Consider the following 17175-nt stretch of genomic DNA (forward strand, 5'->3'; position numbering starts at 1 on the left):
TGTCTCTCTGTCATACTTGACATTAAAGGAGCATATAACTCCTATTGATAGTTCACTGTAGCTGATGCTGAAATTTTAAAAAAAAGTTTAGAAACATGCGGTAGTCAGGATGATGAATTCATGTCTTACAGTTAAGTACTCTAAGGCAGACATATAGACAAGCATCATAATTATGGCAACTATATAATTTGCCATCCAAACTGCACTTTTGAGAGAAAAATAGGGTACCATTAATAACTGAATCAAGACATCAGGCATAAAACAGAACTGTCTTGGATATACCAGGCTATATGGTTCATCAAGTGATAAAAGAGAAAGTTTTAGAAAAAGAAAGAGAGGGTAACAAGCTAGAGAAAGTGGACAGCTGTCTAATTTCTGATTAATCTATTCTTCCACAGTTTAGTTTCATTATGTTGTAATACTATGAATTCCTAGAAGGTCAGACACAGGCATGTTCATTAAAGTACTTCAACTCGAAGTCAAATTAAGTAATCCTTTAATTAGAAACTGTTTTGGTTCATGCACAACTCTGATTTTCTCTTGAATGTATTGGATAATTGAGAACTAACTGGATATGTAAGAGAGGCAGCACTAAAAGCTAATTTCATTCTTGAAATATATGCTACAACAATGGCTTATGATAACAGGTTACCATAAAACAATTGCTGAATACCACAGCACATTTAGAACTCGTGCTAGATGAAATATATATGGTATTCCATCTAATAATATGGTGGAAGAGAGAGAATATAAATTTCGTCATTTAAACAGAGAAAATTAGCTGAATGAAAACATCAATAATTACAAATATCTGTTAACACTTTAACCTTATCAAATTGCTTATAATCCTTTTCTTAAATATAGAAGATATATTTTAGTCTTAACTTTCATCTCCACAGCAAAGGGAAAATTCTGACCTGATACAAAAAAATAATGAGAAATATAAATGGACATTTCTCTGGTCTTTTTCATTTCTTATTGAAAAGAAATTGATATCTAAAAGTAATAATCAAATAAATATTGATTCATCACCAACCCCTCCTATGAAAACTTTCTTTAATATTCCAGTGAGTTGACTCATTTCTTAATATGCCAAATACATTCATATGTAAGAAATGAAATGTATCCTTGTGAAAATCTAACAATGAAGAACAAAATTAACACTGTGAGAGGAGTCAAATTTCATTTTCTATGTATACACAGAGGGACAGAGATACTCTCTTATCATAGGTGCACCTATGTTGCTCTCCTGCATATTGGGAGAGCAACATATGTACACATCACATGTATCTACTTGAGTTAATGGCTTCAAAGAACTAGAGCTCTTTGATGATGTTTTATGCAAATTAAATGGCCAGAACAGAAAGAGATGTGTTTGAGAATATAAAACAAGGTGATTGTAAAGAATTTAAAATACTATATGACAAAATACTGCCATCTCATACCAAGTGATGTTGACAACTTAGTTCTCAATTTTACAAATGCCTATGTTTAATGGTGTGAAAACTTGGGGAGTAGAAGAAAAAGAAGGAAAAAAAAATATTTTGCCTGCTTTTTATAAAATAATCATGATAATTAAATACAATAAAGAGTATTATTCAATTAAGAATATAGTAAAAGTCTTAAAATGGAATATCTCAACTTGAAGAGTTCAAAATATTGAGCAAGGGAATTACTAATCAGAACCATGCATTAATAGGGAGAAAATTAAAAGGAGCAGAAAAATAACTTTCACAAGGTGACAACATTCTTATATTGCATAGCTAAAAATTAAACACATGAATTCTGACCCCAAGATATAAAATTTCCTGGTAATACTTATGACTATCAAAGTAGGTTTTTATTGATTTTTTTCTTTTTAATAAGTCAACAATATACAAGATTTCCTTCTAAATTTCTTTTTAAAAAGACAGGATAGTTTAAATTTTCCATAAAGTCAGAAAAAGTTTGGAATCCAACTTTTGTTTAGATTACTCATGAAAACATTTTGGAATGGTATAGAATTGAAAACATGAGGAAAGCAGTAGTATCTTCTATTTATTTCTATATTGCACTCACGACCATGGTGCAGTGCAACTTAACTTCTTTGTTTAGGAGCATTTTGGGGGCGTATATATAAGGTTTTGTCACATTAACATATTAGCATCAACCATCACTTATATTCTGTTCTAGGAATTGTATGTGAAGTTTTGAGGTAGACTTCCAGAAGGCATGGGTTACACTAATGGGTTTTTTTGAGATCTAAAAACCTTTCCCACTCTTGAGGTCTCTTTACCCAGGAGAATGGGAGACTAATTCCTCTCCATCACAATTTTTTTTTTTTAAAATGGTCGTTTTCAGGCCTACTGAGGAATAAGCACAAGATATTATAATGAGTTTATAAAACTAGGAAAAATGATGGAAAATTAGCAAAATAGCCACTGACATTTTCTAGTAAAACAATTTACATGAATTGTGTCCACTCAGACTATCTGAAAGCATTAAAAAATAGAGAAAAATGGCTCTGCCTTGCCCTAATCAGCTTTTTAATCTTCAGTCATTAGAAACAGAGTTTTGAGCTGCAGCTGTCTCAGAGAGAAGATTCTTAGTACACTGTTTTCCTTACCTATGAGAAAGCTGAAGCCCAAAAAGGTGAAATGACTTGCTCAAGGTAGATGATCCTGAGCCAAGCCTAGAAAAAGTAGTTTAATGAAAATAGTACCCTATTAAATTGTAATTTTTATTGGATATTAAATAAATCATCAAGGAAAAGACAATATTTACTGGTTATTAAACAGTTTTCAGTTTTAAAATTAATAAATTTTAATAGTCTCAGGAGGTCTCTATTTGAGTTGATGCTTTTCCCAAGGCCCTATTGCAATACTTTCTGAAAATAATATCCCACTGAAAAAAAAGCTTTAAGTGTGATTATGTCTTGGAATGAACCTATATCAGTGAGCAATGAAGAAACATGCCAGAGAAGAGTGAACACAGATGACCCAAGTGAAGAAACAGTTAACTGCAGAGCCCCACCTCCTTGTTGTAAATAATCAAGGAAAGTCTTTTTTAAAGCAATACAAAATGTCACCACAGGCTGACGCTCTTTCTATAAGAATAATGAGATTCTTTGCTCCTCAGAAGATGCGCACATACTTCATTGCCTTTATAAGTCCCAAATCAGTTTTCATGGTTCATATACATATTTTTTCCTTCCCTTCAAAACAGTAGCATGCCATACCTAAAATAAATCAATGTTTATATAAGGACTACAGACTAAAAGATCTGCAGGATCAGGTTCATGAACTCGAATTTTGTCCTGTAGGTCTGGACACACTATTACAAACTGCCCCGGAAATGAAGGGCGGCAGGCAGGGAAGTCACTTAGTCCCTTTGAATAAACCAGCCATTGGTCTTGCATCCCCACCAGACTCAGCTCTGCGGAGATCTCAGAAGAAGGTGCACTTGCTGTCCAGGACTTTTGTCCTGAGACCCGACATGGCCTTTTTAGTGCCACAATCCTTTCTTTTAAAACACACTGTCACCTCACCGAGAACTTGGCGCATGTGCTGCTGGACACATTCAAGAAAACTACCGATCCTAGGGGCTGAGGCTTCAGACCCCTGGGGGAGTCCGGCTGACGCTCTCCGAAAGCGCGCAGCTGGGTGCGGAGAAGAAACGAGAGCCCAAGCGCCAGTAGAATCACCACTCAGGCGGTCTGAAAGTGGAACCTATCCCCTTTTAGCAGTTAAATGTGCAGAAAAACCTGTCCTCTGAGGTGACGCCACTGAAAATAAATACCAGCGCGACCGCACAGAAAAGAAAACTGGGCGTGTGCGTGTGCTCCTGGGGTGGGACTGTAGGTGAGATTACCCTCTCAAAGTGGCGAGAAGGTTAAACTGAAAACTGTGGGCCTGTGAATCTTTGTATTTTACAAACTACATCATCCTCGTTCTCCCTTCTTTCCCCTTGGCTCCAGAGTGAATGTCCTTCCTTCCCACATCGGACACTGGGCTTACGAAAAAGAGAAAGCTACATACACTGTGCCAATCCAAAGAGATCTCCCCGCCCGACCTCCCGGGTTTTCTTGCCCTACTCCACTTGCTTTAAGGATGGTTCAGTTTGCGTTTTACAGTCCCCGCCCCACAGCCAGAGATACAGCACAGATGCCTCTTTCTCTAGCCTCAAAATAGCAGGTGAGCGCTTTACATCACATAGAAATGTAAACTTTAATAAAGAGATCGCGAGAGGGCACACCTCTCCCCTGCACCATTACCACCACAAACATGCACAGCAGCAGTTCACAAACACTTGTGATCCTCAAGCTCTAGCCCCTAGCCTCACTTTCTCCGTTTTCCTGGGAAATATCCAGAAGCTTTCAAACCTCTTCTTTGGCCTCAACTTGCCAACTGAAGGGCTGTTCAGAAATTTAAGATGCGAATGGGGAGTGAGTTTTTCTTTGATAAAAACTAAAGAAATGGGTAAAAGAACAAACAGAAGCCGATATAACAAGTAGGAGTTTTACTTGGAACTGTCTACAAAGGGCGAGAGATCAAAACTTCAAAGGGAGAAAATTTTTCAAAAAACCCTTAAGTCTAGCGAGGAAATGAACCTGATGCTCTGTCAACTGACAGGCGAGCACGCAGAATGCGCTGTTAGGACCAACTACTGTCAGCCATCCGCAGGTCTCAGGATGACAGAGCTAGGGGACGGCCGTAGGGGTGTGGAAAGGGATTCCCAGAGAAATATTTTAGTTTTAGGGGATTTTGCCTTGTTTCTTCTAAGGTTCAGTACAGAACTGAGACCTGAGGTTGAATCACGGGTCTTGAAAAATTCACAAACCCCTCAATAAGGTCTCACAAACCTAGCTGCTTATATTCTAGTTCAGGCTGCGTCCTTAGCCTGCCACCACCCCTACACTCACTTCCTACCAAGACAATGAAGGAGGAGGCGTCCAAATGACAATTTAAGCTTTAGGAGGATTTTTTAAGGGAGTGATTAAAGTCCTCTTTCTTCTCCACCCCTCCCAACGCCTCTTCATCTCATGCCATGGAGAAGTTACCAGGGGATTTTATCACTAAAAAGTGCCGCCAGTTATTGCCTGCGAGAGCTAAGCGAAAGAAAAACTGCCCGGAGCGAAGTGCGGTGGACTTTGAGGTCCAGGGATTGGAGGGATTAACAGCGGGCGAGAGCTCGTCGCCTAGGAGGGAGCCACTGGCAGAAGGGGAGAGTAAGGCGATCCTGCCCGCGGGTTCCTGGAGCCCTGACCCCTGCCGCACCCAAAGTTCCTGGAAATTTACCCAGTGCCCCCAGTCTCTGCCCAAACTTGAGCCAACCGGCCGAGCCCAAATGTGAGGCATAGGTAATTGAACCCAGAACAGCTCTGCGTCCACACCGCCATCCCTTTACTTCCCCCCACGCTTCTGAGAACACTACCCAGGCGATATAAGGCCTGGGCCAGGGACTAAGGGAAACTGTCCCCTAGCCCACGTTGGTCCGGGGATGCTCCGAGGTCCCTTCTCACCTGGCCTGAGGACAGCAGCGGAGATCAAGAGGCAGAAGACCAGACGGCAGGAGGGGGCTGCCTTCGATGCCATATTCCTCCTCCTCCTAGGGGGCCACCAAAAGAGTCCGCGTTGCAGGAGGGGGCGTCGTTCCTTTCCCGGCCGGAGCGCTCGCAGGTCGGGACACAAGGGGCAGCGGCTTCTCCCAGACACACCGCCCCCTGAGCTGTGGCGCTGCACCTTCGGGTCTCCGCCTCACGTAACTTTCCACCACGCAGAGCCCCAACTCCTCCTCCCTCCCTTTCAACACTCGCCCTTGGCCCTCTTGTCAGCTCCTCCTGAGACCGGCGACCCTCTTTTCCCGGGAGACACTTGAATAATTCGGAAAGGTATACGTGGTTCTTTTTTCCTGGTCTGTTATTTCTCTTCTCTTGGAATAATAATAATAATGGTAGTGGAGGTGTGCATAAAAAAGCTGGGTGCTAGGAAGGAATCTCCAGGGGTGGCAACAGGGCGCGGAGGGTCCAGTAGGTCTCCTCAGGTGGCAGCAGCGGTGGCCGTGATAGCAGCAAGGATAGCAGCGGTGGCAGCAGCACTCCGGGCTGCTCTGAGTGGAAGGACTGGAAGGCGTGTGTAAGCTGCCTCTTTCCTCCTCCCTCCGCTTCCTCCCTCCCTTTTCTTTTCTACCAGCTTCCAGGGCGCAGCGCGGAGCAGGTGGTTGGAGCGCGGATCCGCAGCCTAGAGGCGCTGCAGGACCGAGTCGTAGACTGTCCAGGTCCGGAACTTCGCCGGGTAGGCGCGCGCGCGCGGATTGCAGAAGCCCGTTGGGCGGGGTTTCTCGTGGCCCCGCCCCTGGCACCGCACCCGCCAATAGGGAGCAGACACAGAAGCCGCGCGCTCGGGTGGGCGGCGGGGAATGCCACTTCTCTGTGGCGTTACCCTCGTGATTAAGCCTCTCAGTTCAGTGTGCCCACTCAGCCTCGTCGCGGTTCAGAAAGCCAGATTGCCCTTTTCGTTCTCCAAGACTCCCATAGCATTGACTCCCTACTCGGGGACTTTTCGCGGTGAGGTGGCAGCCTCTTTCGCCTATATAGAGAATAGCGGGGCGGGGCAGGGCAGGGCGGTGGGGGTGGAGAACTCACGCGGGACGCGCACTTTGGGTCCAAGGGCGGGAGCGAAGGAGGAAGGAAGGGGCTGGAGGAGGCGGCACAGGTGGAAACTCGCTTCCTGGCATTGAACAGGACCGGCTACGGGTTGGCCGGGGGCTCCCCACATAAGTGAGCTGATTCCGCCCCCTTCCTCCCCACCCCCGCCGCCCTGTCGCACACACCTTCTTTTGAAGGCATATGACTTCAGTGCACTGCTCAGTACCAAACAGAAAATATTTACTCTTTCCTGGGGGAAATTAAATCAGGAGTTTCTAGGCCATACTTCGTCACACGGATTTTCCGAATGTCTGCAAAGCCAGAGCGTGTGTCTCTTTCACTTTGAATTAAGTGGCGATTTTAAGTTACAAACAGAAAATTCTTAAATTACTCAGACAAAAAGCCAAGCTCCTCCTCGTCCGTTCCAGAAATCCGGGCACCCCCAGCAGATGGACAGGCTTCTCAGGCAATTTCTAAAGACTGAACCACCTCCCAGGCGGAACATCGAGAAGCTGTGCTGCTTTCACATCAGGCAGAGGGCATGAAAGAATATTTTTCCTCTAGAACACCAGGGTGGAGCCGTCAGAGCCCAAAGTGTCTCTAAATCAGGGATGCGGGATCACAACTCTCATCCCTGAAGCTTAATAAAATATTGTTCCCTGAGCCACTTCGCCGGGGCATTAAATAGCTTTTCGTGCATCACAGAGTCACCCTTCTATGAGGCTAGTCTCCAGCAGAGAATGCCAACTAGTGATCCTCTCGTACTGTACTTCATCAAAAGGCTTCCAGTCATCAGCTAGATGGGGTTGAGGGGAATTTGCGTCAGGAGAAGCTTAATAAAACAATCGGACACATGCATACATGCGCGCGCGCGCGCGCACACACGCACACACACACAGGCACACACACGCACACAATGATCTTTGAATTCTTTCTCTTTTCATGCTGGAAACTATTAAACTCCATCTTCAGCTGTGATATTTGTCAACTGCCCGACTTACTTGCCCTCCTGGTTCTCCTTACATTACAGTAACAGTATTCTAGAGTAGAGCGCTTATATTTTTCCTCTTAAAATAAGTAGTTTCACCCCCTGGTTTTAACCTTAACATTTCATTTGCATCTTATGAACCAACAGGAAAGCTAATGAGACAAATGATTTTTAATTCAGTATTCTATGTATTCCATAAATAAATTTCACCGAATTGCTAGCATTCGGATGGATCCTGTAGAATTCAATTCCTATGAGGAATTGTCTTTCTTTTATTTTTTTTATTTTTTATTTTTAGGCGAGGCAATCCTTGGTTGACCTCACAGATTGCAAGGACCTTGTCAGCTTACAATACCTTATTATTTTTTTTTATTTTTTACGCCTACAGCACCTGGTCTTCCTAGGTGGTCTCCCATCCAAGTACTAACCAGTCCCAACCCTGCTTAGCTTCTGAGATCAGACAAGATCAGGCTTGTTCAAGGTAGCATGGCCATAGACGGAATTGTTTTTAAATGCAGCTCTACGTAGTATGTATTAGAACAAATCATCTTGACTGTATATTTAACCTGGATGTCCTATTTTGTCTATCTGATCCTCTTTATTTTGGGGTGGGAATAATTGTTAAATAGCATAATAGCATAATTGTTAAATAGTTGATCTGCAAAAGGCAGACTGATCTGGGCTCTGACATTTACTAGCTGTGATCTTGTTCAACTCACTTACCCTCTCTAAGCCTCAGTTTCCTTAAATATAAAAAGTGACAACGATACTGTCAGCCTCTTGAGAGATTGCTGTGAGAATTAAGTGAGATCACAAATAACTGGCTAGATATAGTAGAAAGAGGGACTTTGGAGAGTAGTCAGTGTCTAGTTAAAATCCCTGTTCTGCACTTACTCAGTGAATGACCTTGATCAAAGGTCAGTCTCATAATCAAAGTGTGATGACACATTAGAGTACTACCTTCAAAGATGTGCAGCTGAATTGGATCAAAATACAATCTAAGAATTAGGGATATCGTATACATACATACATACACACAAGACATAGAATTCTAGAAGCAACTGCCTTAGATACAAACATGTATGATAGATATTTGTGTATAAAGTCAATTGCTTTCAGAATTCCTCTTTCAGAATGTCCTAGTTTAGGAAAATGCCTCGACAAGCCACTTGGAGCAGTAACTCTCAAGGCTATTAGTCATATAATAGCTAAGGCCACAAAAGTGATGGTGAAACTACTCTGTATTTAACAACATAATAAAAATAAAAAATGAAATTTGGTAGGGGAATGAAGGAAGAGATATTGAGAAGAGAGGAAGGAACAAAGACCAAGTCTCACTGTTATAAGTTTGGAAATGGTAGAAGGCCTTTACATATCTTTTCATTAATTAATTCGTTATAGTTATTGTTATGTTATTTTAAGCAAGTTATATGAATTAATGGAATAATCTTCCTCAAAAATAATCCTATGAGGTAGATGCTATTCTCTTCATTTTACTCATGAAGAAACTGAAGCCTAGAGACATGAAGTAACTTCCCCAAGGTCATGCAGTGATCCATACTAATGGTAAAGCTGTGATTCAATCCCAGGCACTTTGATGTTAGAGCTTTATTCGTATCCACTTTCTTTATCAGTAATGTCTAACAATAAATTTATGACTTTCTTTTTGGTTGCAGGGAGACTTGATTTAAATATAAATTCCTTTATCTTTCCAAAATTTTAATAAAGCTTCCTAACTTCAAACACATTTTTCTTAAGAAAATTAGCTAATAAGATAGTGCATCCCAGGGTGTCCCCAACCCCTGGGCTGAGGACTGGTACCAGTCTGTGGCCTGTTAGAAACCGGGCTGCACATTAGGTGAGCAGTGGGCTAGCAAGTGAAGCTTCATCTGTTTTTTTGCAGCCACTCCCCAGTGCTAGTATCACCGCCTCAGCTCCACCACAGATCATCAGGCATTAGATTCTCGTAGGAGCACCAGTCTCTGGTGCCAAAGAGGTTGGGGACTGCTGGTGCACTCTATCTGTATGAGCCAGATACAGTACATATGAGATGACAAGACCATTTCAAGACTGAAATAATTTCACATAAACAAAAGCTCAGTCAGAAATAAATTTTTAAGAGTGTAAGCTTCACAAAATAATATAGCAGAATATTTGTCCTTCAAATCTAGGGAATGGGAGATTGGGTCCACCTTACCCATTTCTTAAAGAGCTTTTCTGGCTACATCTGGATCACAAATGCTTTTGTTACAACTGAGGATATATAATATTCGAATGATATTTACTAGACAGTTTAGTTATAATTCAGATCATCATAATGGGTACTTCTTACTGCAAGAGGTAAAATAAATAATGTTCAGCCAAAGGAAATCATATTTCATGTTATGTGGAACAGAATAAGAGTTTTGCATCTTTAGTATAAAATAATTCATCAACAGTCAGGATAGTATGCTCAAAGCAATGACATAGCACAATAGGCAACATTCCTGCTTAGAATCTATTGAGATCAGAACTCAGGACCCCGAGAAGGTCAGGCCAAGAACCTTAAACCATCAATCTGTGACAACATTGCAAGGTCAGGCAAATGATCATTTAAAAAATTGAAGTGATTTCTTTTCCTTCTAATTAATATAAACAATTTTCCACTGGAGATGAAATTTCACCAAAGATGGTTTTGGAGGCTAATGTCATTTGTTCCTTACCTCCTTATGTCATAGTGTTCTTGGTAACTTCCTAGTTTTTGAACAAAACTTGTATGCAACTCAAGAGCATTCAAAAAACCTAATTCACATTCTTTCCCCAATCTCCCCATTAGTAATTACACAGTTCTAGCCAAAACTTTGCAAATACATTTGGCACTCTAGGAATATTTATATATAAATGATAGTGATGAGAAAGAATTCCTTTTTACAGAACATAGACCTTGAAGCAAACATAAAGGAGGGTGATAGGAGATGAAATGTGTTTCTCCTGGGTCTTCAGTTATGGCACTGGTAAGGATGATTTCTAGTACTAATTATATTTTGGGTTTTCTCCCCATACCACCAAGCAATTCTTGAACACAAACTGGGTGTCCTACAATTCAACTCAATTCTGACACTATCTACCTCGAGAGAGTGTCAGCTAGATGAAAAAATTACATAGGCCAAGGTATGTGAAAGGGGGAGCGGGCTCCCTTGCTTTCTAAGCATGCCACTCTCTCTGAATCATCATGTGCTCACCAACCCTGAAGCACTTGGCACCTGTCCTTTGGGTTTTTGTAAAGGCTTCATTGCATAGAAATGTTTGATTAAATCATTGTTGATTAAACTCGATCTTCAGCCCCTCTCCCTTCTCTGGAGGTTTAGGAGTGGGACTAAAAGTTCCAATCCTTTAATCAAATGGTTGAGTCCCCTGGAAACCAGCCCCCAACCTTAGGTTACCTTAGGAGCTTTCCAAAAGTCACCCAGTTAATGTAACAAAAGACACCTTTATGCTCTCAGTACTTAGGAAATTCCAAAGGTTTTAAGAGGTCTATGCAGAGAATGGGTCAAAGACCAAATATATATTTCTTATTATAAATTACAATATCACAACTAGACAGACTAAGGTTTAGGAAATGCAAAGAGAATGAGTCAAGTCCTAGCCATCATAGTGAAAACTTTGAAACACAATGTAAAGAAACCTAATCTATAGGAGGAAGAGAGTGATAAAACTATTTGGCATCAATGAGAATAAAACAAAAAGGGCCATGTTGAGAACAAATCATCATAGAAGCCCAACTAGTAGATGTTTAAGTAAACAGGCAGTAGATGAGCAAGGGCCGGGTCTAATGCACTGATAACAAAGATTGAAGTTGAGGGCTAAGTGGGATTTATGTTAAGTCTAGAAAGATAAAACTATTTTAAAGAGGCACAGAGATTATATAGGTACAAGATAAACTATGCTTCATTTCTTGACCTCAAGGTTTTTTAAGTCAATAATTCCTAAAATCACTCTAAGAAATATTCCCTTAAATTTTATTGTTTAATTTCAATTTTAATAGTAATATCAGTCATTGTTTTAATAGAATTTTACAACTCACATTCTCAATAATGCTAGCTAATAAAGATATATCACTGGAGCTCAGGAAAGAAAAATCTTTTAAAGCCTATGGTAAACATTATGTTCTTATTTCAGACTGTAGATTGCTCAATGTCTGGGTACAAAAAGAAATGCATAGCTATTTCAGTTGAAGTAGAAATCCACTTAGTCATTTTCCTTCCTGTCTTAGATATGAGAAATGAAGAATCTAGCAAGGCTACTTAATTATAAAACTTACACTACAACTATAAAATGTATGTCAAAAACTCTTAGTATACTAAATACTCATAATTCATTAGGGATTTCAATTGGTGCATAAAATTTACTTAGAAAGTGTAAGAGTCTGGGTTCACCCTACAACTTGAGAGTTTCCCTTCAGAGGTCTCTATATGTTTTTAACTTTCAACTGAAATAAACAGCTCTTTCAGTTTTGAGTAATAGAAAGTGACTCAGGATACTTTTTTGTTGTTTGATATCTTAAAAGAAATTTCAACTTCATTAATTCTCAAGAAATACTCCAGAGTTATCTCTGCTTGCTTTGCCATATACCTACTAGCTATTATGATCCCTGATAATTTCACTCAGAAATTTGAGGTGGACATATAATGACTGCAGAAATATGAAAACAATATATATTTGATTTTCTAAAACCAACAGATCACCATGGATTTAATGGACTCCTGGAAATTCAAATTAATTAAAAACGAGGCCCAGGTTATCCATACTATTTCCCTTTAAAATAAGTAAGATAGTTGAGTTTACAGTAAGGTATTAAGAAGCAATTCTTGGATAAACATGTAATTCTCAAGGAGTGACATTAAGTAGCACACAAAAAAAGGACTAATAACACTGAATGAAGGCTCATTCATTATGTAATATAATATAGAACCTTAGAATATTAATGCGTTTTGGAGCCTTACAAGTAATCTAGATGAAGAGTTTTCAATCTTTATTTAAATAAATCTTTTTCTTCTAATACAGGCTTACTCTGAGGTCCAATTTCCTATTTCACGTTTGAGCCATTCAAACTATTGTGGTCTCTTCATTATTCCTAAATATCCCTGCCATATTCCCAGATTAGGGCCTTTGCACTTGCTGTTTATATATATATATATAAATATATATATATATATATATTTTTTTTTTTTTTTTTTTTTTTTTTTTTTTTTTTTTTTTTTTTTTACGCCTACAGCACCTGTTCTTCTTAGGTGGTTTCCCATCCAAGTACTCACCATCAGATGGGATCAGGCTTGTTCAGGGTAGCATGGCCATAGACTGCACCTGCTGTTTCTAATTCTTGAACTCTTCCCCTCTAATTCTTGAACTCTTCCCCTCAGTTATTAGTGTAGCTTTCTCCATCACTTCCTTCAAAGTGTTTGTTTAAATGTCACCTTCTCATTGAAGCTTTCCTTGAACAGCTATTTAAAATTTTAACCCCCTCTCCAATACTTCTTATCTCCCTTTCTTAATATTTTTTTTCTCCATAGACTTTATCAGCATATAATATGATATATATTTAAATTACATATCTTGAATGTTGTCTGTTTCCTCTTTTACCAGAATGAATACTCAATGAGGGCAGAAATTTGTGTCTGTTTTATTTTCTGCCATATGCATAGAATAGACACATAGTAGGCAGACTATACTATTTGATTAATGATTTCACCGATTTATGAATATACGAATAAATAATTATTTTGCAAGGTAATTTATAAACTGATATAGGCAAGTTGCTTTGGCTATAGTTTGAGAAGCAGCCTGTAAGTAGTTTAAGGCTTTCAGCCTAGACAGAAAGCCTACAAAGCCAGTCTAATTATATTTTGCAACAAATGGGGTAATAGACATCCAAGGAGCCAGAGACTTAAGCAAATTCACATGGCCATGAGTACCACTCTTGCTTAAATGAAAATGGACCACTTTCAGGTAGAGTAAAAACACAAGATACTCTATAACTTTTAAGTCAAATTCTCAGCATAATAAAAAAGTTTGGATGCACATCAGACAGTATTAGTCATTTTCAAATATAGTGCATTTATCCAAACTCTTTTCAGAAAAAAACATTCTGAATAATGTTCTGTAAGTTCTCTCACAAAGGTATGATTATGGATGCAGTACCAATATTGCAAAGTCTACAGAGGTGGTTCAGTATTTAAGATTTTAAGCCTCAGTGTTCTTTATACTTTGTTCTTACAGGGTAGATTTGGCAAAATTAGAATTCAAAGCAATGTATTCTACAAACATAGATGATTCATAACCTACTCAACTAACAGTGCTATAGGACAAATATTTAATTTAATTTAATTTAATGTTTAGCATTTTAGAATTACATGGAGGTGTTGAATGTGTTTACTTTTCTTTGTAAGGGCAAGAAATTTACATAATAATTGAACCTGAAGGTAAAAAGCTTGTGAGAAAATACAATACATATTAAAACATATACAAGCCAATGCATAAAAGATTTATAAACATGCTTATGCTTCCATTAAAATTGCAAGAATCTGTGATGTGTTTTAGCTGTCAGGAAGGCAAATTAAATGATTTTTGGCTATTGATTCTAGTTTTGAAATTCTGTTAAAACTAGTTAATTGATATATCTCCAAGAAAAATGATTTGCCTTTTTATAGAGACTGACTTCTAAGTTATAGAGCAAGGCATTCTGTCCAAGAGTGGTTAACATATCAAGTTAGAAGAGAATCCCCAAAAAGCATAACTCTGCATTATTTTTCCTAGGCTCAAGGACATTTCAAAAGAGTGCAAGGTCTAGGGTTATTACTTAGATTTTTTTCAGGGCTGAGACAAATCTTGAATTCAGCAGTAAATGAACACTAAATTCAATCTTTAAAAGCAAAGACACACCAAAGGGAAGCTTTGGAGTGTGTATAGAGGGGAAATCATACTCATTTAGTCTGACCGAGTAGCTAGGTCTTAGTTACTTACGGCTTTTCCCCACATCAGCAACATAGTCATCTTCTATTCTCACTTCTCACCTCATACAGTCTTCAACTTTGGGGATCTCCCCAGAAAGACTAAGAAAAACTCTCAAATTACTCTATCTTGAGGTGATTTTTCAGCATCTGTTCAAATTCCTGCCATGAAATTTAAGGTGGGAAGAACTTTTTTTCTAGTGCTGACTTGTCCTTCCAGTTCTAAAATGATCAGATCAGCATCTCCTTTTTTTCCTTCCAAACTAATACCTTGTCTTTTGCCTGTTCTGTAGAGGCTCAGCATTTTGAGTGAAATAATAAAGCTATGACTATTTATCAATGAAAAAAATGGATGTATTGTAGTCTGTGTGACAATGAAATATAGAGATGTCCAAAGAGAGATGAGTCATAGATCAGAGAAACCAAATAAAATAAATTAGCATATCTTAGAATATAGGCCAAGAAAGAAATTTAACTCTTGGTATTTCCCATCCCCTATCCTGTGTATCTTGTGAGCTTTTTTTTTTTTTTTAAGTTAGGGAGACATTATTTTCACAATCTCAGTTAGCTAGCAGGAGTTTGTCATCAGGTCAGGAAATTTTTACTAAGGTTTTTGTAATGGTAAGGATACTTTCAACTAAAAGTGACAAAAGCACACTCCAAGGTGCTTAACCAAAGCAAACCAAAGCAAAACATAACAAAACAACAGGCAAAAACAAAAACAAACAAACAAAAGGGGTGACATACTTGTTTAAATGACTGGGAATCCCAAAAGTGTGTATAGTATGCATATGCATTAGCAGGATTCAGACAGACATTTGAGCAAAGTTGTCAAGGCTCTTTGTCCTTCTTCCCATATTTTGGCTTTACATGCCTTTGCTTGTGCTTGACTATTTTCTCAATTTCTTCTGCTGCAGCTCTACTTCTATACTGAAAAGATAATTACCTTTAAACATGAGTTTATATCTACAGAGTTTAATCCTAAAGGAATAAATATCTTCTCACTTATAGAAAAGGTTTGATTGGCTTTATCCATCTCTGGAGTAATTTACTGTAAATAAGAAGATCCAGGAGCATGACTGATGATTGGCCAGGCCTAAGTCATATGTCCACCCCTGCAATCAGAGGGCAGCTGGTCATCACGCTCAACAGAACCTCAGAATCACAGGGATTGCGGCCATTCCCCAATAAGCAGACGAAAACAGTAGACATCCACTTTATTTCCTTTATATTATTTTTTATTGGTTCTTAAGACCAATACGCTTTCTATCCAGATTATGTACAAAAAGAGCTTTTGCCTATAAGCAGGGAAAAATAGAAATATTCTGCAACATGGGTACCATAATTTTATTTTTATTCTTTTTTTTTTAAAGTTCTAGATTATTGACACAGAGAGAAAACAAGCATTATTTGCAGGTACTAGCTAATTTTTTTTTTTCTCTTCAGTATCCTATGCACTTTCTGACTATTTGGGGATATAAGAGAAGCATTGGTGGTGTTATTATCCTTAGAAAGATGTAAAATAGAGTAACAAAATAAATATTCTGATGTATTTGCAAATGTATTTATTTCCCTTGGATACAAATTCAATAAAAGATACGTTCAGCCAGTCTGACAGAATAAGCAGGTATTTCTTTAAGACCTCTTTTGAAGGAGCATCAAGTAACTCTTTTCAACTTTATTGTCCATATATTTGCTAAAGCTCATTTTCCATCACTTTATCACTTTCATCTGTCTGCTGTTGTCCTCATCATAAAGAAAGAGAGAAGTAGATAAATAGCCAGAAATTCATATTAGCCAACATTTTTGATTCAGCTAGCCTGGTTTCAGTCTTTTAAGTATGTTTTCAGTTTAGTAGTCATTAAGACAAGTGCCTGCTGACAGTTTTAGATAAAATAAGTCAATGTTTAGGTCTTCTTTTTTCAAACAAATTGTCACCCCTTAGGAACAGTGATTTTAAGCAAGTAGCTACCCCCAGCCAATCCTAAATCACACTTTCTATTTGATATAAACACAATTAGCTCAATCTATTTACCTTCTTTCCAGCCTTCATTCATTACTTAGTGTTTTTGATATACAGTAAATCCACCATAAATACTGCTTTAGGACATATTTGTAGAGTAGACAATTCAGATAATCAGGAATGTATGCCCAATGGAGCCTGAAATGCATTTTACAGAGGATAAAGGTAGAAACAACTAGTGAAGAGAGCACTAGATTAGGAATAAGAATGCTTAAATTTCAATCTCAGAATACAGCATGTAAAAACTGTAGGAACTCCATGATCGAGTAACTTTAGTTTGAGTCCCAGTTCTATCTTTATCTGTGCAGCTTCACCAAGCTACCGACCTCAGCTTCTTCATCTGTTAAATGAACTTAAGAATAGCTTTGTACTTACCCTCAAAAATTAAGAGGATCAACTATTTTAAAGGATGCTAAGTTTGTGTACAGTAGTCTCTAAATAAAAGTTGGCTATTAGCATCCTTCCACTAGTTGACTGTGTGGTTTAATCCTCTTAAGTTTCACAGACTTTAACTCTACTCGTAAAAGTAATAGGGTTAATTTGTGCCTTCCTA

At 38.7% G+C, this 17175-nt stretch overlaps 1 protein-coding gene and 1 pseudogene across 2 annotated transcripts in view; both read right to left on the reverse strand.

The window, feature by feature from the left end:
• ALCAM (activated leukocyte cell adhesion molecule) overlaps window positions 1–6252 on the reverse strand; it is a 185727-nt gene extending 179475 nt beyond the window's left edge. For both annotated transcript variants that reach the window (XM_023527298.1, XM_011386271.2), the window contains exon 1: window positions 5501–6252. In XM_023527298.1, coding sequence (XP_023383066.1) covers window positions 5501–5573 — 73 coding nt within the window. In that variant the 5' untranslated portion in view covers window positions 5574–6252. The remainder of the gene's footprint in view (window positions 1–5500) is intronic.
• Window positions 6253–7992: 1740 nt separating this feature from the next.
• On the reverse strand, window positions 7993–8111 carry LOC111736299 (annotated as a pseudogene).
• Window positions 8112–17175: the final 9064 nt, after the last annotated feature.

This window comes from Pteropus vampyrus, unplaced genomic scaffold (genome assembly GCF_000151845.1).
Source record: "Pteropus vampyrus isolate Shadow unplaced genomic scaffold, Pvam_2.0 Scaffold1, whole genome shotgun sequence".
NCBI classification, from domain to species: Eukaryota; Metazoa; Chordata; class Mammalia; order Chiroptera; family Pteropodidae; genus Pteropus; species Pteropus vampyrus.